The sequence below is a fragment of the Ptychodera flava genome, chromosome 14, assembly GCF_041260155.1.
Source record: "Ptychodera flava strain L36383 chromosome 14, AS_Pfla_20210202, whole genome shotgun sequence".
Classification (NCBI taxonomy): Eukaryota; Metazoa; Hemichordata; class Enteropneusta; family Ptychoderidae; genus Ptychodera; species Ptychodera flava.
Window position 1 is genome coordinate 22,555,109 of NC_091941.1, and position 22,832 is coordinate 22,577,940.

General features: G+C 37.3%; 4 protein-coding genes across 5 annotated transcripts; 3 read left to right on the forward strand and 1 right to left on the reverse strand.

Moving 5' to 3' along the window:
* The first annotated feature begins 1,976 nt into the window (after nucleotides 1-1,976).
* On the forward strand, nucleotides 1,977-6,895 carry LOC139149785 (large ribosomal subunit protein mL66-like). The gene is made up of 5 exons (XM_070721764.1): nucleotides 1,977-2,185; nucleotides 3,890-3,921; nucleotides 4,921-5,022; nucleotides 5,349-5,472; nucleotides 6,690-6,895. Exons 1-5 carry the CDS (start codon nucleotides 2,011-2,013, stop codon nucleotides 6,764-6,766), a joined length of 510 nt encoding a protein of 169 aa, XP_070577865.1. The 5' UTR covers nucleotides 1,977-2,010; the 3' UTR covers nucleotides 6,767-6,895.
* Nucleotides 6,896-7,935: 1,040 nt separating this feature from the next.
* LOC139149789 (radial spoke head protein 9 homolog) lies at nucleotides 7,936-11,795 on the forward strand. Its single transcript, XM_070721769.1, has 5 exons — nucleotides 7,936-8,293; nucleotides 9,186-9,351; nucleotides 9,828-9,957; nucleotides 10,387-10,533; nucleotides 11,159-11,795. Exons 1-5 carry the CDS (start codon nucleotides 8,067-8,069, stop codon nucleotides 11,317-11,319), a joined length of 831 nt encoding a protein of 276 aa, XP_070577870.1. The 5' UTR covers nucleotides 7,936-8,066; the 3' UTR covers nucleotides 11,320-11,795.
* A 394-nt stretch (nucleotides 11,796-12,189) lies between these two features.
* On the reverse strand, nucleotides 12,190-14,045 carry LOC139149787 (histidine protein methyltransferase 1 homolog). The gene has a single exon (XM_070721765.1). The coding sequence runs from the start codon at nucleotides 13,975-13,977 to the stop codon at nucleotides 13,030-13,032; it is 948 nt and encodes a 315-aa protein (XP_070577866.1). The 5' UTR covers nucleotides 13,978-14,045; the 3' UTR covers nucleotides 12,190-13,029.
* A 242-nt stretch (nucleotides 14,046-14,287) lies between these two features.
* LOC139149788 (uridine diphosphate glucose pyrophosphatase NUDT22-like) lies at nucleotides 14,288-21,263 on the forward strand. Of its 2 annotated transcripts, none has more exons than XM_070721766.1 (4): nucleotides 14,288-15,075; nucleotides 16,082-16,305; nucleotides 17,287-17,380; nucleotides 20,346-21,263. In XM_070721766.1, the coding sequence occupies exons 1-4, from the start codon at nucleotides 14,617-14,619 to the stop codon at nucleotides 20,481-20,483; spliced, it is 915 nt and encodes a 304-aa protein (XP_070577867.1). In that variant the 5' UTR covers nucleotides 14,288-14,616; the 3' UTR covers nucleotides 20,484-21,263. The 2 variants fall into 2 exon arrangements, with proteins under 2 accessions (XP_070577867.1, XP_070577868.1); XM_070721767.1 differs by having other exon boundaries at nucleotides 20,553-21,263.
* The last annotated feature ends 1,569 nt before the right edge of the window (nucleotides 21,264-22,832 follow it).

A 22,832-nucleotide genomic window follows, 5' to 3' on the forward strand; every position in this document is an offset into this window, starting at 1 on the left:
TCTGAATAGAAATGCAGCAGCTATCAACTTTCGATAGATATTTTGTAGGCAAGAGAACAAAAGTCAAACGTATATGCGCATTGAATCCTAGCTGTGATATCGCAGCTACTGTGTATCGCAGCGGTACTTGTGGCGTGTATCGAATCGCTCGGTCATTGAGGTCATCGCCACAGTCCCATCCATGGTCTGTTCATGGAAGTTTTACATCCATGGTCTGTTCTACATAATTGCAGTCGCTACCAGGCAGATTTGCCATGATATTTCAACAAAGTTGCTTGCTATTTAGATCTAGCTGAAAACAAAAACCTTTATGAAACATGCTAATCTGGTCCAAGCTTGATGAAATCGATGCTTTCATCTGCTTTCCAAGGACGATTTCCGGAAATAGTCTAGCCGGTCACATGCCACTAACGCAAATATTCATTACGCACGTGAACGCATGAAACATGTTGCAGTTACTGGTTGCTTGTTTTCCCTTGTCAGCTATATTTTGATGACATTTTATGCTGGGATTATGATTGGTTCAGTTGAAATGATGTGACAGCACTAAAACTGCTTCTGATACTTGATTGGATTGGGATATTTTGACAGATCATTCAAGATAACATCAGCAGACACATTGGCAGCGCTGTGCAGTGGAGAGAACGCGCTCAAACTTTGAGTAACTCCGCTCAACGGCTATGCTTATTCAATGCGTATTTTGGGGTCGCGGCCTTTCGGGACAATGCTCCGTGAACACTGAGCGAATACAATTTGATCACGTATACGGTATGGAGAAATGTCTTGAAAAAAATTCAGTCGCAATCTCATAAAATTTGGTCGCCTATGCGACTGAAAATGGTCGCTACTTTGAGCCTTGATTGAATGTAATACATGAATTATCGGTCGGTCCGGTTTTATGTTATTATGCTCACATCTTTACTCTGAAAGTTAAACTACCTATTGTGATTGATTTCTGTTACTTTCTACCCTGTAGCAGCACGTACAACTTTGTCGTAACTTGCAATTTTGTAATTTTTGCCTTACCGCACTCACTGAGTTTTGTAAAGTATTGTATTGTATTGTTATTATAAATTTATTTCAGGTCTACGTAGAGCCATGTCAAAATGAAGTAAAATACTTGAAATACAAATGTAAATGGATATTAGTTTCTAAAGTGAGTCCCAAAAGGATGACCGGATATAACAGTTTTCACATTTTTTTATTTAGATGGTTGTCCTGGACAAGTCCCCCGTTCATCATAGCTTTCAACAGTCACCCGTTTTGCAGCGCCTCACAAAAATCTGCCCTCCCCGCAAAACAATGGTACAGTCCAGGGCAGCTCCTTTGCATCCGCTCTCACGAGTCCCATTACTTGGCACTGACCACCTGATTTCGGGGTGCATCCAGCTGCCCGGTCAAGAGACATGGCAAGCGAAGATGCTGCCTTACCAGATCCCAACCGATTTAAGTATGTTTTTTTCAAATAAAATGAGGTGAACAAAATTCTTTAAAATCTACAAATGCAAATTTATGTAAATTTAACCAAATTTGGCAGATGAAATTACGAATCAAATTATCACAATATTTAAACCTCAGTAAATATCGTATATTGCACGTTTCATACCTGAAACCTGGACTAAAAATAACATTTTCTGTCAGTGACTCCAATACGAATACGAATACGAATACGAAAACGAATACGAAAACGAATACGAAAATAACTTCAGCATGCCAGGTGTACTTCCAAAACATATCTTAATACCCCTTAAGAAAACAAAAATTGTACATGTCCTGCATATTACCAGAGTTATCTTTGCCGTGGTAAAATTCTTTCAATCAAGTGCAGATTAACGTTAACAATCGACACCATAATTGAATTGTCAAGTGTTATTGGCAGCGTGGTTTATTCGTTAAAAGAACATGGATGTGCATTTGTGAGCACGGTTTGTGAGCAAGTTTCCTGTCTTATGGCTGGCTATCGTTACTTCTTTAGGGGGTATCTTCCCAGCATTCTAAGCGACCAAAAACATGTCTGCCTCCTTGAGGATCGCTGTGCGACAGTGTTTCCAAATTGGACCGACATTTTGGCCGATTTTCAGGCCATTTATGTCCATCAGCAGCTTAAGCAGATCACACATATCTTTGTTATCGCGAAGAATCATACCAAGGGTCCAGGTTTGCCAGTATGTGACTTACAGACAAGGCGAGTATATAATCCTGGGCCACAAATATGTCAGCGGTGTTAACTTACGCGAGTTTGGGACATGTACAAAACTGTCACTAACATCAACAATACCTGATCAGTGATATAATATTTCCAGTAATTTTATTCACCGATGGCTTGATTACTGATGAATTTCCCCAAAAGCATGCCTGTTCTTTGATAAATGGCGCGCGTATATGATATTCGACGACCCCCCCCCTCGTACAGAGCGCCCCCAACGTGGACAAGCTAAACTGAATGTCATTACTGATCTCATCGTCCACATATCATTCACATCTACTTGGCTGTGTAAAATCAAATGACTAACCCCTTCAGGTGGAACGTTCAAGGTTTAGCTCTAGTAATACTCAAATAGAGTCGTTGGGATTTGGGCTAGTCCATTCAACTACAAGGGGTTTATTTTGTTGACAGAATTGCTTAGCAAAAGTAACCAAATATTGAATCCTCTTCCATTTATTTACCATTCAATTTACCTTGTTTGGGATTTTGTGACCAATGGCCTCAATATAAGACCAAGTATATCTATCCTTTGGATGCAGACTTGTTGTTCTATATTGATAAGCCAGTATATAACTTTACTGTAATACTGTTCCTGTAGTAGTTTACCACAATTATTTTTTATATATGTAAAACCTGTTGTATATTGCATCTATCAATGTTTTCTTGGTGGCTGCAGGCCTTACAGGGGACTTTGACTTTTTCCCCAAGGAATGTCAAATTCCCCACCCACAGGTTACAAAAAAATATATCAAATACCCAAGGGTTGGGTGCGGGCCTAATAGGGGATTGGACTTTTCCCTAGCCATGTCAAATTTCCAACCCACAGAGTACAAAAATATGTCAAATTCTCATGGACTGGGGACAATCTGATTAAAATCTAATGTAGAGATAGGTCGATCTTTCATGCTATCGTATCACAAAAAATTAAAACCGCAATACCAAAGTGTAAAAGACGGATTCATCTCTACATCAGATTTTCATCAGATTTGGGTTAGGGGAAAATATAGGCTACATGTAGATAATATAGGATTTGATAATGGTCAAAATTGAAACTACCATTCTGCTGCATTGTCAAATTCTCCCACTGGGCATATCATGGTAACAAATTCCCCTGTTCCAGGAAGTGATTTTCGATCATTTTGTCCCGTTGATCCCACTTCAAAAGGCACTTCAAATATGTCAGTGAGAAGGATTTACAGTTATAGAAGTTATTTCAAATGAGTCTGAAGTGATTGCAAAGATAACTGCCACATTTCATCATCGTTCAGTGGCAGTTGAATGTCATATTAAGGTAGAATGTGCCTCAGGGACAGATATTCAGACTCTCAAACTTTAACAATACTTTTTTGGTCAACCACTTGTTGAAACCCATTTTGAAGATCACAGAGTAAATAAAATTTTCATCTTGGTTTTGTGAGAATTGGAAACTTTATTTTTCCCCATACAGAGCAAACACAAGGAGGCAGCCATTTTGAATTTCAAGTACCCCCAAATATTGGGTGATTTGTCTCTCTGGTACCAAATTTTCATCCTGACCCCTGATTTCTATTCTTGATTTCAAAAGTGAAGATTTTTAAAGTCCCCTCGAGGTAAGTTTGTGCCAAAGTTTAATTTCAAAGCACATCCTACCTTAATTCCATTTCCAATTCAGTTGATTTACCCAAGCTCTCTTCTCCTTTACAGTGAAGGAAACAAAGGAAGACAATGTCACAACAGTAAGTTACAGATCTCTGCTTCCTCTAGAGAAAAAAATCATCACTAACAACTTTTTTACATTGAGATGATCCCAGTCTCTGTCAAAGTTAAAGATGGCCTTCATATTCATAATTTTAAGTTGTATTGTCGACAGTGTATCTCCTGTGCTAAATGAATATCAACTGACTGACTGACTCATAAGTGTTCTATTTGCCTCACATGTTTTCATATACTGCAATCTGAAGGAAAAGAGTTCATAAATCTTGTGAGTTACTGATCATTGAAATGACCATTGTTTTCAATAAAAAACAATAGAATGTTTTCAAGATCTAATGTGATGATGATATTTGTAGAAAGTTGTATCATTAGCCATGATAGAATGCACATCATCTACAGAGTAAAACTGTTCAAGTTGTAGTTCATCTATACAGTATACAATTTAAATACAATTTGCAAACTGTATCAGTAATACAAGAGTTTGAAGAAATGTTTTACATAGTTGGCAACAGACTGGTTTGTTGAACACCAGTCTCTTGAGAGCTTGTAATGAACTGAAAATAGTCTGTTGCATGTCCTCGCTTCTCACCAAACATTGTAAATGAAGCAGACTTGAACTCTTTGATCAAAAAATTATGTTGTATACAGGTGCCTCATCCTGATTAAAATGAAATTGAAAGATTGGCTTGTATTCATTTGTTCCCTGTATTGGTCTCAGGTCGGACCTTGCCTTGGTAGGGAAGCAATAACATCACACATGAAATGCAAAACAGTCAATAGAGGGAAACAGCAGGGCACACCTTTTCATGTGATTGTAATCAAATTGCCCAAAACCAATGGACAGTGGAGGTTATGGAGAATCCATACATGCAACATCATTCAACTCTGTTGATTCCTGCTACATTTTGGTGAACAATCAAAGTTATATGGCAAATAGCGATTATTAGCAGCATGGCACACCTACTTGTCCTATGACTGCTTCAGATAGACTGTTGGTTTCACCTACGACTCTCTTTACCCAGGTGGAAGCTGTGTACATCGAAGATGACAGCAAAACTTTATCAGATGAAAATCCACACAGCGCCTGCCCATTGTGCAGACTCAACAGAATGATTTCCTACAAGGTATGTCTCTACATTCCCTTCATCAAAGAATGGTTGGAGAAGAAGTCAATAAGATAACAGTAATTTTTTTTTTTTAAATGATGCTGTGAGAACAGTTTATGCCAAGTTTTTTCGTACTTTTACACACAATCATCAAATCATATATTCATAAAGTATTTTCTTTATGGGTAGATTTCCTCATTTACAAACAATGTCATGAATTTACAAAACATTTTAATAGCAAAACATAATTTTTTTCAAGTTGCAAAGTAACTTCCAAATTTTTTTGACAACTTAACCAGCAAGAATGCTTGTGGCCAATATTTTACCACATTTGTTTTATTCAGGATGTTTTAATCATTAGACAGTTCATCAGAGAAGATGGAGGTCTTCTACCCGGTAGAATCACTGGTATTTGTAGGAAACAGCAAAAACATCTAGAAAAGGTTTTACAACAAGCACACAGAGCTGGTGAGTGGCTGTTCACTCACTCCAGAGTTTGCAATTTTGCTAGTAGCAAAGGCAGGTAGACAATTATGCATGATGCATGTACACACATAAGTACATGCGTACATATATTCATACAATCATATATACAAACATACATACATACATACATACATAGATACATTACAAATACATATATATAAATATATATACACATACATACATAAATACATATATATACATTTATGCATAAATAAAAACATACATACATATATTCATACATACATGCATCATGTTACAGATCTACAATGACACAATATTAATTATATGTTTGTACATATACACAAACATAGATACGATACTCTAGTGATGAAGGTCAAATGTCAAATGAAAAAATTGTGTGTTTCTGATAATATACCCAAAGAGTAGGGTATGTAGGTGGGAGGATTTTTTTATTTTCCATTTTTCCTTTTAGAGAATTTACTCAAAAAGTTTTGAAAATGTGAAAAAATGTGTAGTTTCAGCAGGTTTTTCTAGGGTAGATAGGATTATGGTGAAAACCCAAATTTATTTACTTGGCTAAATTCATTCTAATTTATTGTTTTCATTATCACAATTTGTCATCACTCCTGTGCAGTGCATTCTCAAAATTTCAATGGTATCATTGTGTGCTTCTGGCATAATTCTGAGTAGGAAATAACTGCCTTGCCAGCTGCACCAGGAAGGCAAAGTTTTGGTCAGATAGGTGAAATTTCAGAGTTTACCGCCTAATGAGCTGTAGAAATAACTTCTTTGTTTTGGTTTGCTGAGATCTGACGCAAGGGATACTGGGTATGCAGTATACCGGTACAAGACATATTTATCAGAGTACCAGTACTGTTTTGCTTGGCTTGGCAACTCAAGTTTTTACCTGTGCATTTGTCTGGTTCTCAATTTCTACAAATTTCCTGGAGTTTTGTGCTACATGCCAATTGTTGTTAACTTTGACAATTATGCCACTTTTGTACAAGTACTGATGTTTATCAATTAACTCGTATAAATTTTTAATCAAAATATGAAGGGAAACAAATTGCTCATCACATAGTCTGAGTCTTATTCAATGTTTCACTAATTATGGAATTTTACAATCATGCTAACGAATCATATTGTGAATGTGAGTATTGATGTCTCTCAATAAGATTGAAACATCATTCAACTCTGTGAAATTACTGTTCAATGTGTCATTTTGATTAACTCTGTAGGTCTTTTACCCAATCACAGACCAAAGCTGCCAGATGGATCCATAGCAAGACCTAAACGCAAGTTCTACAGATTCTGATTTAGATCATCATTTGCATGATTGTCCATGCACTGTACTCAGTCACCTATATTTTTAACTTATAAATTCTTTTGTTTATGTTAACTTGCTGTAAAGACAATAAAAAGTATAGATGTATAAAAATCAGTATTTCAGACTTATTTGTGGTTATATTACAACACATATTATTCAAAGAAAGGAAAAAGGATTTGTACATCAGCTGTGGAGTGCATGCATTTCTGTGGTTGACATCAACGTGCTTAACCCTTTGAGCGCCAAAGTCTATTTTTGTCCCCTTTATACAATTTTTCTCAGATTTTTTGCCAAAATTTTGAGAAAAAAGTGTAGCCAATGAAATGTAATGTCCATTTGGTCCAAAATTATGAAAAAAAATACAGAAAAATTCATAAAAATTGGTAAAATTTTGCACTAAAATTTTGGCAGGAGAAAATTACATCGCTCAAAGGGTTATTTCTAAAAGAAGAGGATATTACAAAATTAAGATTGCAATAACATGGGAACAAAGAGTTTTTTGTGATTAAAATTACATTAACCCCCTTGACTACCATTGCTGATTTTATCCCATGTATCAAAGATGTTATATGAACAATACCATATCTCACTTGAATTTTCCACAGCTCAAGGCATATATACTACATGTACTTAACTATGAGGCTAGAAATTTCCTGCGATTTTTAACCTTGATATGAAAGAGAATGGCTTAAAGTTCCCATGAGTAAAAGTCTACACCCTTCAGTTTTAAGAGGAAAACTTGCTTAAAATACCCTTTGTCGTCATTAATTTATTAATTTGACATTCAAAATAGTTCTCTGTCTGACTTTCATATATGCACAGGCTGTAGCTGTAGTTTTACTGCATGTTTCTCTCCCAAAAACTATGTGCATTCTTTCCAAATTCATCATGGAATATAAAGTGGCTAAATATTTCTTCAAAGACAGAGCATGTCTAATACAAGGACGGGGTACTAATCTCTCACCATTGTCATTTACGCATTTGTACTGACCGTGACTTTATAGCTACTGCGTTTCTCTCTCACGAAAAATGAGATCCAGAAACGAGAAAAGTTCATTTATTAGACGCCACCAGCGGTTAAACAGTGAAATGTCTGAGGGTTGTGACCCGGGTCAGTAAGAGCGCCCCCTCTCATGTGAAACGAGCATGAGCATGCGCAGACACCTTGACGACGTTACCAACCAAAACACCAAAGCATCGAACTCTAAGCATCCGACAAACAGGAAGCAAGCGAGGTGTACTTAAAAAATCTTTCTCGTTTTAGAAATTAACTGTACACAATTTTAAGATGGATTCGGAAGGCTTTCACCTCAATGTGAGCTATGTCGGAAGCTCTGGGGTCGTTTTGAGCGGAGAGAAGAAAGCTGCTCTTGAAACTTCCCTGGTGATTTTGCAGAACCAGCACAAGTTCAGCAGAGTGTTCTTCTGGGGCAAGATCCTCGGCATCAAAGATGACTATTTCATCGCACAAGGCGTCGGTGACGATGAAATGGTGGACAAAAAGACACTGTACAGGTAGGTATGAGGTTTTACGAACATTTTCAGTCATAAAGTATTGCCAGAAATGGCACGTTCACGTATCTCACTTTGTTGCTGCATGGAGGTACCAATGGTTACTGTCACTGGAACCTCCTCATTCACTCTATTTCAATCAATTTTCACAAATCTGAAACTAAGTTATTCCTATAAAACAAGTTTGATACGTCCTCCCTTATACCTCCATGGTCCTATTATCAAAGAGTATAATCACATACTAGTTAAATTGTGAACATTCAGTTCAGCCACTGTCACTGTCACTGTCAGAGTTGCATACACAAGCATGCACACTTTCAGTGTTATATGCTCAATGAAACTAGATTTTGAACTTCTAAACGGTGAGTACGGCTATTGTTTAGTCACTGCCAGTGTGCTATAGTTGTATTTAATAATACACTTTGCCAATTCATTTCACCCTTTTCGTTGGTAAAGTCAAACACAGCGTTGACAACAAAAGCCATACCTCCTGTTACAGTATACACAATTACACATCTTCTGTTGTGCTCGTCAAAACTCTATTGTTGACAGATAAATCTTTACCTACATGGTAATGTTTTGCTACATGTGCTATTCCGTTTTGGTGACCACATGGGGGGGTGGCAAATGATTGAATTGCAGTGCTTTAAACCTGTCACTGCCACACAATTTCTTAAAATTTCAACTCAATCATTTGTTTTGCAATTTTAAGTCCAAAAAGTGCATACAGGAAGGGTGAAATTATGGATAGCCATTTGAGTGTTTAGGCTAGAGTGTAGGCTTCTACATGCACAAGCTATCATTCTCACTGGTAAATACACAAAGAAAAATACAGTCTGCTCAAAATGTTTGAGTATTACAAGTCAGTTACAATGACTCTTCATTCGTTTTACAGCCTTGACTGTGTCACCTGGGGTCTACTGCCAGAGGCCACACAAGCCATGAGGGACCAGTGCTCTCTGGTCAAGGGTCGTTTCACTGGAGACCCGTCGTATGAATACGAACACACAGAGATTAAGAGAATCGGAGAAGGTGAAGAGGCACAGGAGGAAGAGAACACGGTGAGCGACTGTTATCAGTCTGTCCATGTTCAATGTCGATGATAATGTGATGGTAGTAGTGATGTATGACAAGTTCGGAACAAGAAACAAGGGCATCAATATTTGGGAGAAAAAATCCTAGACATCCCTATGAAATCAATTTGACTCTGAGTGAAAACAAAAATTTTACAATTCCACCAAATTTACGTTTTTATCTTCATGAAAGAATTGTGATGATAGTGTAAACATTGATTTTGTGGCCGGCTCGCCCAAGCATGTGCTTGACCTACCAAGTGGAAGGAGTTGCCGTGAATTTTTAAACTAATAAAGGTACACTGTATATTTCAACAACAAGTCACATGCAGTCATTTTTACCACTTTCCATGACAGATAGGCATTCATTGGTCAAATAAATCTATGATGTAAGCAGTACGACTGTGATTTACTCTGGTCTTATTGTGAAAGTCTAGTAACAATTTTCACATTTTTATATCCAGATAACCATCAAGGAAGAAGATCGCCTTGCATCAGCTATCGCTCAGATTGATGAAGATGTTGCAATCGTACCTAGAGGAGCCTACGTCAAGACACCGCACGGAACTGTCATCAGAAATAGAAGCTTTGCAGGTTGGTTGGTGTAATTAACTCCTTTACATAGTGGTTGAAGTTACTGTTTTGGATAGGTCTGGCGAATATATCTATATTCTCATCATCTCTATGGTTGTCTATGATAAAAAATAATTTCTGATAGAAACCGGAATATGGATCATAGATACCAATATATTTTTAAAAAATATTATACTACTAAAAGCCTTTCCCTACCACATGATATTAATACGAATCTATTATTTAATGTAATAACAAACCAACTGATTTTTGCTACAACATGGTTAGACTTCCAAAATCAGGAAAATAGGGGCAAATGTGTCAAGGAATATTATTTAGGCATACCAGAATAATAGAACAAAAATAATATAATTTAGGCGTACCAGTAATAGAACAGTGACAGCTCATCTTCAGCGTTTCATGATATTGATTGTATTTCTGTATTGACAGGTCTGCTGATACAAGAAGCAGTCAAACTTTCATCATACTTCCATTTCCGTGAGCCAGTAAGGCTCAATGAGAAGTCACTGCTTGAAAAGGCTGATCTGGACAAGGCCATTGATTTCCTAGATTCAATCGACGAAGACATCCCTAAAGGTTGGTATCTTTCTGAATCACACTGAGTTTGTAGGCAGTGTAGAACTGTTGGGTTGCTGGTTTTTCTGTGTGTCTACTTGAGAAAGATGAATTGTTTGGGGGGGGGGGGGGAAATGTATGCAAAAACTGAATTGTTTAGATTCACTCTTACCACCAAAAAAAGAAAACATCTCTATTGTGATTTTGGAATAAGTTCACACTGCTTTTCAGTAACCCTTTGACATTGGTCATGGGTTTCATTTAATCATCCATTGGATATTCAAGTTTGATATTTCTGCCAAATTCCCGTTTGTTTCCTTAGTGAGATCACAAGTTGCCCGTTGCTATATAACATTTACACTTCAACTGACATTTACACTATTTTCAAGGCACTATCCTAATACTCCCTATTGTATTATCACTTTGATGAATAGCTTTCTTTGGTGTTCATCCAAGAAGCAGTCTTTCCAGATGATAAATTACCCCGAGAAAATTATTCCTTTAAATGCGATATTTGCCATAGGAGACCAAGCAGTGAAACATCCAACAATGTAATCATGTAATTGCCGATCTTTTGTTTTTATGAGTCATCACGCAAGAAGGGCAAAACATTTTTTCATTTCCACTGAGCTTTTCCTCCCCACAGGATCCTGGAGTTTGCATTGTGAGCGCGGCAGCGGACTCGTCATTCTCCGTAGCTTGCTCTGGCAAGGCCTCACATTCTACCATGTACCAGGAACAACGAAGTACGGATATGTTTACGTCGGCACAGGAGAAATGAACAAGGATCTCCCATTCATGCTCTAAGAAAAAAAAAACCCAGAAACTCACAAAAGACAATAAGACCGGAACTTAAATACCCTGCATATATATGAAAGGACAGATTGCAAGAAGGGGAAAAAACAAAAGCGACACAGTGGTTGTGTTATACATCTTGCTTATGACACCAAATATATTTATGAGAAGCTACGATGTATCTGATGAAATTGCAATTACATTTTGTTAAAATTGATCATAAGAGCTGTATCATCCATTTCAAAGATCTTTGGTTCACATCAATTGTAAATACCGTACAAATTTCACTTTTGTAAAACAACTGACATAATTTAGACATCATATTCTGTATATGTGACTGTACATTTATCCTATCCGACACCTCTGCCTAGGCAGCGTTTAATATTAGGTCTCGTTCTTGTCTTTCTCTGATGTTCCCTTTTCAATACTATGGTATTACATGTATTAAAAATATTTTGAAAATAAAAATTAAACTGTTTTTGACAAAATCTTCAAATTGCAGTCATTACCGTTGGTCCACCTGTGCGTTGTGCAGTGTCAAATGCAATGTGACCAAAATTGTTCAAAGCAGTTTCAGCTGTACATTGACCTTGTAATGGCTACAGTTGAAACATTACCCATTGAACTATTTAACCATTTGAGGAAACTATCAACAATCATTCAAACCACTCTGGATGGGCTGGAAGATCCATCACTCATGGATGTCCCTTGCCTTGGACCCTCATTTCATGACCATACAAAGAAGGGTCCTCCAGTTATGATATCGTGGTCTAAATTCTGTGCTGATGTTTGGACACAAAGACTTTGCACAAGTCTGTGAACAACACAGGTTCTTTCTTATGCAAGAAAATCCATACAAAGTGGAAATTTTTTACAGAATTTTATTAATTTAAAAGTTGCATATCTCTTCTATGCAAAATTTTAATTGTTAAAAAGTAAAAATTAATAAATGGTGACTGCTCAGTGAATCTTTTGAAAAACTCAAAGTGTCATGTTGACAATAAGCTGACTTCCTCTGTTTGGTCCAGCACGACTCTTCTGGTACAGGTGAGAAAAAAAAACATTGTGAAAATCTGTGAATAAGTTTTGATGAACACCAGTCACAACCAGTACTGCACATTATATTGTTTGAAAGATAGCCATCAAACATTGTTTACAAAAGTAAGCATCCCACATTATGAAGGTATGTGTTGACATGTCATGGCACAGCCAACAAACATGAAGTATTTATCTCCTTATTAAGAAAGAATCAATGTACATTTACTTTTATACTGATGCCTCGTCACTCTCTAAAGCTTTCAAATGCTTTCTTCTTGTACTGTATGTACCGTGATACATCTGTCAGATCATAGACCCTGGAGAAATACTCTCGAGGGTCTATGGTCAGATGATATACAATCACACTAAAAAGAAATCTCAAATCAGATTACGGTACACAGTGTTCATGGTAGTGTGATACAGCAAAAACTTTTTTCTCACTATATTTCCAATCACTTATTGATACTGTTGACTGATTGCAATCAGGTTACTCTAATATTCCATTTGGAAACTGAAGCTTTTAGAGTTCAGAAAAGCTAACTCGTGCAACTGCTGAATTTCTGAAGTTTTAGTAACACACAACAGAAACTTCATTTGATGATATTTGATATTTGGATGATAATGCAGGGTGCTACTTCGATCAACAGGGAATTACGGGAGTTATCCCATCAACTATAAACCTTGTCATTTCCATTTCATCATCAGTATTTCCCTTTGCACTCCCTCTGTGTACGTTCTGCACACTTCTGTTGTGAATTCTCCCTGCCTGTTGACCAACTCCTCAAACAGTCTGGTTCCACCCCCAACCCCAAAATAATGTGTCTTGGCTGCCAAGTACACGACCCCCGTGTGTTTCAACAGAGATTTGATGACGCTGTAAAGACCATGGTTGGAATCAGTATTGTAGATTGTCTCTGATGTAAGAATGATGTCGAATTTATCGTCGTCTTGGGTGAGGCGATTAACCATCATTTCTTCAAAGAGTGTCCAATCACCAGAAAAGAATCTGCATTTACTATTTACTTTATCCGATTCCGCTCCAAGGTTCAGAACAACGTTAGGCATCGTAATTTCCGTAATGACTTCCTCGTTATAGTCCTGCAGAAAGACTTCTGCCCCGTGCTGTAGAGCAAAGATTCCTGGCAGTGCGGCACCGCATCCCAGCTCGAGGACTCTACTATCTTTGAAACTGACTCCAGCGTCAGCGAGGAATTCCACCAAATCAAGGCAACATTCCCAAACTTTCAGTCCGCCTTCGTACACGTTTGGGAGCAAATCCGAATGTTGGGCGATGGCCTTCAACAGATGGCCATCTTTATCGTCTTTCAATTTACACTCAACATCAGCTGAGTCAACGATCCTGAAACTAGTAGCCCCTGCTTTGATTTCTTGTGGTTTTCTGTTTCTCAGCAGTGCTACGGAGTTCACCGGTAACAAAATCTCCTTTGCAAGAGCAATGTCCTCCTCCTTTTTGAGTTTCTTCTCTTGTGTTGGCCTATTAAAATTGTCATTAAATCTTCGACGAGATTCCTCCTTACCGTCTTCACCCAAATCTTCGACTTCAAAGTTAAATTTGAAGTCCATTGTCGTCGTTTCACGTTCTGTACATCTGGGAAGACATGCTGCAAGCATTTCCGCTATCGTCTGGTCTTCTTATTGATCATAGCGCCCTCTCGGAAATCGGAAACAACATTACTTCGTTTGACTGGCGCGGCGATTTTTATTATAGCGTCCTCTTGCAAGTAGGAAGTGACATTACTTCGTTTTATTTGGTATTTGGTGTGTCTTAGCGCCCTCTTTCGTAGTTTAAGACAATTACTTTGTTTAGCTGCAGTTGGCGGTTTATCTATCACAGCGTCCTCTTGCATATTATAATGATATTACTTCGTTTTAAATGCGATGCTCCGTTGGAGGCGCCCTACAGGTTAAGTTGCCCGACTGTAGATGTCAAGCTCTATGACCCGACAGCTGACACGTATGACACGACACAAAATAACCCAGGAAAGCCCGGTTCGCATCATTGGTGGTAGTGCACCATTAAGGATCATATTTACGCCAGATGACATGTTTATTCAACGTTCTATTTAAAGCGCGATGTAGGTAATCTCTCAGTGCCACGTCTTACTATTCTATCCCGGCGCCCGGCCCCAGACTCGGAAATTCGAAAGACAATTTCTGTTCCGTTGTGTCACTGCAAATGGACATCATAATTCATACCTGTGTAATTTCACCGGTGACAGGGCACTGTAAACGTGTCCAATAAATACAAGGATGGATCCAGATATTTGCCTTTGGTTTACATCCCCTGGCACACCCAAGTCCAGTGTTAGAGTTGTTCTGGGTGTCCATCACAACAGGAAAGTGTTAGACTCTCACGAGAAGAACATCGAACTGATATGGGCTAGGAGACGTGAAAAAAATCCAAGACTTTTCAATGGGTCAAAATTCAGACTTCACTCCTCAGATGTTCAAAACGGAACCGTTACTTTAAATATGGGTTTAACCTGCTACAAGGACTACTTAGGAACGAACTGGGCTCCGGATGCGAAAACTCTCCATCATTTAGGGAAGCGAGACTTTGATAACTCGCAGGCGTACCTGTCGGATCCCGCCGGAGTTGGTGCGATGGTCCAGACATCGGATGGTTATGTGATCTTCATCCGGAGAAGTGACAAAGTTGGTGAAGCTCCCGGACTGTGGGATGTCCCAGGGGGTCACCCTGAACCACAGGTAGAGTATATCGGTTTACTTTGCATTACAAGTCTTTTAATGAACTTGAATATTATTTTGAAGTTGTTGAAAGTGTTTGCAACAAATATCCATTCACTGTGTTGCTCAACCATTATGATCATCACTGAGCCAAGTTCTGTCTATATTGCTTACATAGATTATCATAAACCGAACTACAGTGTATATTGAATAATTAATATTCAAACAATTAGTTCTGTTTATGACAATCTGTGTAAGAGATAAAAATAATTACGTCATTCCTCTCTATCTTGTAAGACTCTTTTAGGTCAATCAACTACCTAGCATCTGAGAAACAAAGTTATGTGGTCAAATACAGTAGAGTTCATTGCATAATCAGTCAGAACAAAGCAAAAGCTACTTTAAAACAGGAATGCCATTCAAAACATGCAGCGGGTTCATATTTGGGGTAGAAAACCTCAATTTTGGTCTTAATGATAAAAATTAATTGAAGTCAAACTTGATACTACTTTGTGAAATTTACTGTCTCATTTGAAACCAGAGTATATGAAGAAACAAACAACAATTTTGTTTTGTATTATCTATTTTCATTCTTAAATTGCAGGGGTTGAAAGACTGACATTCAAAAAAGTGATTAAATCATAATTACCTATTTGAAATTACTCTTGTTCAAAATGTAGGTATTATTGCCAGACAAAATTGTTTTGTTATAGTGTATTTAAAGAATGTAATGTGAAAATTTGACAAAATTTGACCCAGCTGGAGTGGAGTTGATTTTTTTGAAGTATAGAAAACAGGAGAAAAGCCAGGAAATCAGGTTATTTTACGTATATTTGCATAAATTTACACTTTTTTCTCATCATTGTCATGCTAAAAGATGAAGAACCTGACCAATATTTTAATCTCAAGTTATTAAATTAATGAAAATTGAATAAATCTTTGCAAAAAAAGTGATTTTTAGCTAAATGCACACGTAATGTGTGCAATGCCACCATAATAAGCACCTTTTTAATATTTCTTATTCCAGGAATTACTTATTCTCCTTGGCAAGGACAAGAATCTAGAAATCCATGATATTCCCATGGATGAGTTTCCCCATGATGCAGTGGTGGAAGAAATCTATGATTCCATCATCAGGGAAATCAGGGATGAAGTGAACATTCCAGTGGAGTCACTCAGTGAACCTCTGTTGCTAGGTGTGGCCGGTAACAACACCAGTGCGGGCAGACCTAGCATTGAGTTTTATGTGAAGTTAGTAGCTTTTTTTAACCTCAATTTGTCCCTGTGGTTTGGTCCAGTTGATTCTAGCATTACAAACACAGCAGATACCTACAATATGGTGTGGTACAGTCGATGTATGAATTCTAGTGAACAAATTGTCTACAATATCATTGGACATTACTCAGATGTAGTTGAACACTATGGCAATTTGACATGATTCTACTTGTAAAATGAGAAACAAAATTTTTAGAATCAGAACAAAAAGGATGGAAATTAGTGTTTTTGTCGAGACAAGTACCCATGTATAGTTTACAGGGCTTCCCCTTAAATAATTATCAAAGTGATAAAAATCTTCCCGTCAGGCTACAACAGAAATGGTTCAGGGGTTCCATAACGTTTACCTATCTTCCTGAATAACCTTAACAAAAACACTGAACATATATCAAAGGGTACCATCAAATGGGCCTTATAGGTACAAGGAAATGAGTTTGACAAGTGGAAAATGAAATAAATTTCACTAAAAATTCACAAATCTCAAGAACATCAATACATTCATATGTTAACTGAAGCAATGGATAGAGATGAAACTTGGATTGTCACGATTCGTTGAAACAAACATAGCATGTGTGACATTGTCACACCAAACAATACCTACACACGGTCATTATTGAGATATCTGGCATGAATATTGGAAATACATCTTTATTAAACACTGAACTCTACTCATCTCGATTTGCACATTGAATATTATAGTAATATTGCTGGTATTATTATTGTAAATCCTGTACACTATGGAGTTTCATTAATCAGTGGCAGCATTGGTAGACACAGAGTCCGATAACATTAACACGCAGTCCAATAACTTGAGGTGTTATTGGATGCCATTAGACTTTTATTCAATTTATTTATTTATGTAAATATTTATTTATTTATCGTTACATACATATTTGTGAACTGAAAAACAAAAACAAGTCTGCTGTCTATGAATTATAAATGGCTTCATTTTCACAGATGCAGTCTTTCATCCAATGAGGTCAAGGCACTTTACTCTGCAGGGGGTCCAGAGGCTGAAGAATCCACTAGTATGGCCCTGGTACATCTCAAGGTATGAAACTTTAATGATGTTTACACATTATCAGACCTGTTCAAAGTCCTGCCTGATTATAAGAGGAAAAGAACACAAAGGTGAAAATGCACAGCCTTATGGTACTTTTTGTGAAAACTTTTAAAATGTCTATTATCAACGAAGTATTACATAATAAGGTTTTCACAAATAATCAGGAGATTCTAAAATACCTTTCTTCAGGAAGTAGGTTAATGCAGAGTGATAATAAAAATAGCAAACTTTTAAGGAGCAATCAAATTGTTTTTAGCAACGCACCTTGTAAAATAATAAAAGTATTAACTATTATTTTATAGTTTTCACGATACCAGTGAATTTCTAGATGTAGAAAACATCTGGGGCCTCAATACTGGATAATTGGATACATTATGATCAGTTGTAATCTGGGTATTGTCAAAGCTGTAATATAATTATCAATGATACAGTTAATACTGCATGTTTTGCAAAAGGATGTAGGATGGAAAAAATTTATTTGAACTGCAGCTTCCACCATTACAAATTTTGAATTTTTTCAAAAATGCCACAAATTCCATCATAAATGGTTTCACATTCTTCACAGTGTCTGTTTTATGTTATTGATCAATACAAAATTTGGACACAATATCTGATGTTTGTTTCTGTCCGATAGTGATAAGGCATTCTCTGTCATAAAATCATCAGGAAAATTTACTGAGTAATGAAAAAAATTCACCAGTGCCACAATCTTGTTGAAAAAAGTGAAGAACAGAATTTTCCTGGGCCTTACATGAATAAGTGAGGTGTTATACCATAATAATCTACCTTCAACATGTTAAATCTAACCCCTGTAATGTGGAGTCTGTGTCCATGTATAACCATATGATGACAGTATAGCTTGTATAATTCTAACCCCAGTAATGTGGAGTCTGTGTCCATGTATAACCATATGATGACAGTATAGCTTGTATAATTCTAACCCCAGTAATGTGGAGTCTGTGTCCATGTATAACCATATGATGACAGTATAGCTGTATAATTCTAACCCCAGTAATGTGGAGTCTGTGTCCATGTATAACTATATGATGACAGTATAGCTTGTATAATTCTAACCCCAGTAATGTGGAGTCTGTGTCCATGTATAACTATATGATGACAGTATAGCTTGTATAATTCTAACCCCAGTAATATGGAGTCTGTGTCCATGTATAACCATATGATGACAGTATAGCTTGTATAATTCTAACCCCAGTAATGTGGAGTCTGTGTCCATGTATAACTATATGATGACAGTATAGCTTGTATAATTCTAACCCCAGTAATATGGAGTCTGTGTCCATGTATAACCATATGATGACAGTATAGCTTGTATAATTCTAACCCCAGTAATGTGGAGTCTGTGTCCATGTATAACCATATGATGACAGTATAGCTTGTATAATTCTAACCCCAGTAATATGGAGTCTGTGTCCATGTATAACCATATGATGACAGTATAGCTTGTATAATTCTAACCCCAGTAATATGGAGTCTGTGTCCATGTATAACCATATGATGACAGTATAGCTTGTATAATTCTAACCCCAGTAATATGGAGTCTGTGTCCATGTATAACCATATGATGACAGTATAGCTTGTATAATTCTAACCCCAGTAATGTGGAGTCTGTGTCCATGTATAACTATATGATGACAGTATAGCTTGTATAATTCTAACCCCAGTAATATGGAGTCTGTGTCCATGTATAACCATATGATGACAGTATAGCTTGTATAATTCTAACCCCAGTAATGTGGAGTCTGTGTCCATGTATAACTATATGATGACAGTATAGCTTGTATAATTCTAACCCCAGTAATGTGGAGTCTGTGTCCATGTATAACCATATGATGACAGTATAGCTTGTATAATTCTAACCCCAGTAATGTGGAGTCTGTGTCCATGTATAACTATATGATGACAGTATAGCTTGTATAATTCTAACCCCAGTAATGTGGAGTCTGTGTCCATGTATAACTTTATGATGACAGTATAGCTTGTATATATATAATCATATCACTTTCAGGAAGTACTAAATGCATTTACACCGCAATAACTTCACATAAATTCCCCTTCTTCAAGTCTATACACAAGTGTACAACACATCAAGACCTCACCCATCACGTACCTTTCCCAGCATGCCCTCACACATCATGTACCTTTCCCAGCATGCCCTCACACATCACGTACCTTTCCCAGCATGCCCTCACACATCATGTACCTTTCCCAGCATGCCCTCACACATCACATACCTTTCCCAGCATGCCCTCACACATCACGTACCTTTCCCAGCATGCCCTCACACATCATGTACCTTTCCCAGCATGCCCTCACTTATGTACCTTTCCCAGCATGCTTTCTAACAGAAATGGACATGTGCTGACTCAAGAGAGTCCTCATTGACTGAAGAAAATCTTACATATTATACGCATTACATTTAGTAATGAGTCCAGAAATGTTATCATATTATGGGAACAACACGCACATCCCCCCCCCCCCACCCCCTCACCCAAACTTCGAGCACATCCTTTTGAATGTCACTAGAGAAGGAAACATGAAAAAAGGTCTGATAAGATAAAATGGGAATAACGTACATCCATCTGATGCAGATTTTGATTGGATGGATGGAAATTCATATTTTTTTGGCCACTACCATTTGAATTTTGTGAAATTGCTCACCTGCTGACAAACAGATGATCAACCCAGTCATGATACTTTTTTCAGTGTTTTATGTATGTGCTACTGCTATGGCATTGTATTGAAATCACACTGCATCGTACTTATGAAAAACCCTAATTTCTTGCAATGAATCCTTGCAATATCACTTCTACAACTAGCATGGGGTATGGTGCATTTGTAAATGGAGGAGCATCTGGTGGCAGGATTTTACAAGGCAAAATCAGTGTTGATCACTAAAATGTTTTTTTTTTTATTTTTCACTTTCCGCTGGCAGGATATTAATGAACTTGACAAGTCAGCCATGTGGAAGGAAATAGCTCCCCATGCTAGGGCATGTGTCCGGCTTTTCCAAAGCTACCGGAAAACACTGAGAAAGAAGACTAACAATCATAGTTTAAATCAAGTTCAGTAACCAACCACTGAAATCAGCCCATCAGCTTGAGATGTAACACTTCTATACTTTTTTCACCTCCATTTTCAGGATGTTTTGACATTCGACAGCAATCCAATGTGGAACGAAATGGCTCCTAGTGCCAAGGGCTGTGTCAAGCTCTTCCAAGCATCTCGGAAAATACTTGAGAAAGGAGAATATAGTACACCATAAGTGATTTCTGAAATCTGGACAAAATCAAATATCACAACTCTGAAATACATATTCTTTCAACAATTGTTTGCATTTTAATCATTTATTGTCATTTAGTGGGTTCAGATTTTTCTGCTACCAGCATAAATTTATTCATTTACTACCAAAAACCATTTTTTTGTCAATTTTATATAATTTTGATTAAGTCTTTTCGGATCATTAGTCTTTGCAAGGTAAGAATACAAATAGACATGTAAGTGGAACTACTTAAATATGTATTGGTGTGGAAATCTTGAACACCACTGAATCAATTTCTTATGGGTACATTTGAAACCATATGCTTTATTTTTAAGCTTTAAGGGTAACTCAAAGAACCAACTCACTACATAAATGTCAATAATTACAAAACCAGTCAGGTACTTGTGTGGTGTCTATGACAGGTATTTTCATTCAGTTGCAATATTTCCCAAATTTACCAGTGCCTTCTCTTGATTGCGTCATGTTCTATTCATATACAACATGAAATATATGATGATATTATTTGAAATTACAGGAAATGTATTAAGATAAATGTTTGTATCAAATAAAAGTGCATGTACAGCTTTGAAAGATGGCAGTGAAGAGTTTTTCGCAATACATTCCCCATGTATTGTGAATGCACACACAACAGCAAGTGTGTCTGCCATGTGTCTGATGTTAGCATGTAGACGTGAAGCAAGCATACAACAAATATTTCTCCTTTAAACAAAGGGAAGCAATAAGTAGTTTTCTTAGCAGATGATTGAAATCACCATTCATCCATCTGGTATAAGTGTACTCACAACCTTTTGCTATTTAGAATGATAAGATGTGTTAGTGACTTGCTTGTGGACTGAACGCTGTGGTGATACAACTTGTGTGCATACTGTCACCACTTTACTGTTGTAGTATTTTGTGATTAAAAATTTGACCATGGATCTCCAGTCACTTCACCAGGGTTCCCCATGGCGTTGTCAATGCAATCATATCAAGGAACAGATAGAACATTCCCATATCTCTGAAACTGTAATTGGATATTCCTGACCTTGAAAATGGATCCTAAAGGATGGATCATTAGCTCTTCAAATATCTCCAGGGTAAAAATTACAAAAAAATGTTTTTGCAGCCATGCTTATTTTTGAACCAAAAAAGTGTTCACATGAAGGGCTGCCAGAAAAATCTGGAGTAAAGTAGTATGCAGCCAATAAAATTTTTGTCAGTATCCTGACCACTCTTCCCGAAGTCTAAGTGTCCATCCCTTGGCAAAAACATTTCTGTTTGACTGTGAAATGCTGTAGCCTGCCCCCACAGTTAGATCTTGTGTGTAAGGAACAGTCTTTGTTAGTCCCCACGGACACCGTCTGGGAGGACTCATAGGTTTGGTCATGTTCGTGCGTGCGTGCGTCCGTCCGTTCACGCAGATATCTCAGAGATGCCTGGAGCGATTTCATTCAAACTTGGTACAAGGATTACTTCATATGTCATACATATGCACGTCGATTTGTTTTGTGATACGATCAAATATGGCCGCCAGGCGGCCATTTTATTACGATTTTTTCATGTACAGAGCCATAACTCAGGTTTCAACTGATTTTATTCAAAGTTGGTACAAGGACATTGACCAATGTCATAGATATGCACGTCAATTTGTTTTGTGATACGATCCAATATGGCTGCTGTGCAGCCATTTTGTTACGATTTTTTCATGTACAGAGCCATAACTCAGGCATATCTCAACCGATTTTATTCAAAGTTGGTACAAGGACATTGACCTATGTCATACATATGCACGTCGATTTGTTTTGTGATACGATCCAATAAATTAAATTAATTGCCAATTTGCATTTACATGATGAACTTTTGTGTTTAGGGTGAATGTCCAGAAGCACTGCATCAAACTTTATAAAATATGGTACCAGTGATAATCTATCAGTGTTATGATAGGATGCAAAAATGTTTTGAAACATCCTGTTGATTAATTCCTAGTTGACTCATTTAATGACCTTTAGGATTCATCCATGGCCAGAAGTCGGGATTTTTTCATTTTAGACATTTTTACATTTTAGTAGTGCATGTTTGACATGTTAGGTCGGAACTAACGTGACCAAAAAAGCCAATCGTGCAAACCTATCGTGTATCGTGCACGCCTAACGTGTACGG

What these genes read in the sequence shown, in the direction of transcription:
- LOC139149785 (XM_070721764.1), top strand. Translation starts at nt 2,011, where the DNA reads ATGTCTGCCTCCTTGAGGATCGCTGTGCGACAGTGTTTCCAAATTGGA. An exon ending in GTATGTGACTTACAGACAAG is followed by an intron (nt 2,186 to 3,889) that starts GCGAGTATATAA and finishes TCTCCTTTACAG; the next exon opens with TGAAGGAAACAAAGGAAGAC. An exon ending in AGGAAGACAATGTCACAACA is followed by an intron (nt 3,922 to 4,920) that starts GTAAGTTACAGA and finishes CTCTTTACCCAG; the next exon opens with GTGGAAGCTGTGTACATCGA.
- LOC139149789 (XM_070721769.1), top strand. Translation starts at nt 8,067, where the DNA reads ATGGATTCGGAAGGCTTTCACCTCAATGTGAGCTATGTCGGAAGCTCT. An exon ending in CAGAAATAGAAGCTTTGCAG is followed by an intron (nt 9,958 to 10,386) that starts GTTGGTTGGTGT and finishes CTGTATTGACAG; the next exon opens with GTCTGCTGATACAAGAAGCA. An exon ending in CGACGAAGACATCCCTAAAG is followed by an intron (nt 10,534 to 11,158) that starts GTTGGTATCTTT and finishes TCCTCCCCACAG; the next exon opens with GATCCTGGAGTTTGCATTGT.
- LOC139149787 (XM_070721765.1), bottom strand. Translation starts at nt 13,977, where the DNA reads ATGCTTGCAGCATGTCTTCCCAGATGTACAGAACGTGAAACGACGACA.
- LOC139149788 (XM_070721766.1), top strand. Translation starts at nt 14,617, where the DNA reads ATGGATCCAGATATTTGCCTTTGGTTTACATCCCCTGGCACACCCAAG. An exon ending in AGCATTGAGTTTTATGTGAA is followed by an intron (nt 16,306 to 17,286) that starts GTTAGTAGCTTT and finishes TCATTTTCACAG; the next exon opens with ATGCAGTCTTTCATCCAATG. An exon ending in TGGCCCTGGTACATCTCAAG is followed by an intron (nt 17,381 to 20,345) that starts GTATGAAACTTT and finishes TTCCGCTGGCAG; the next exon opens with GATATTAATGAACTTGACAA.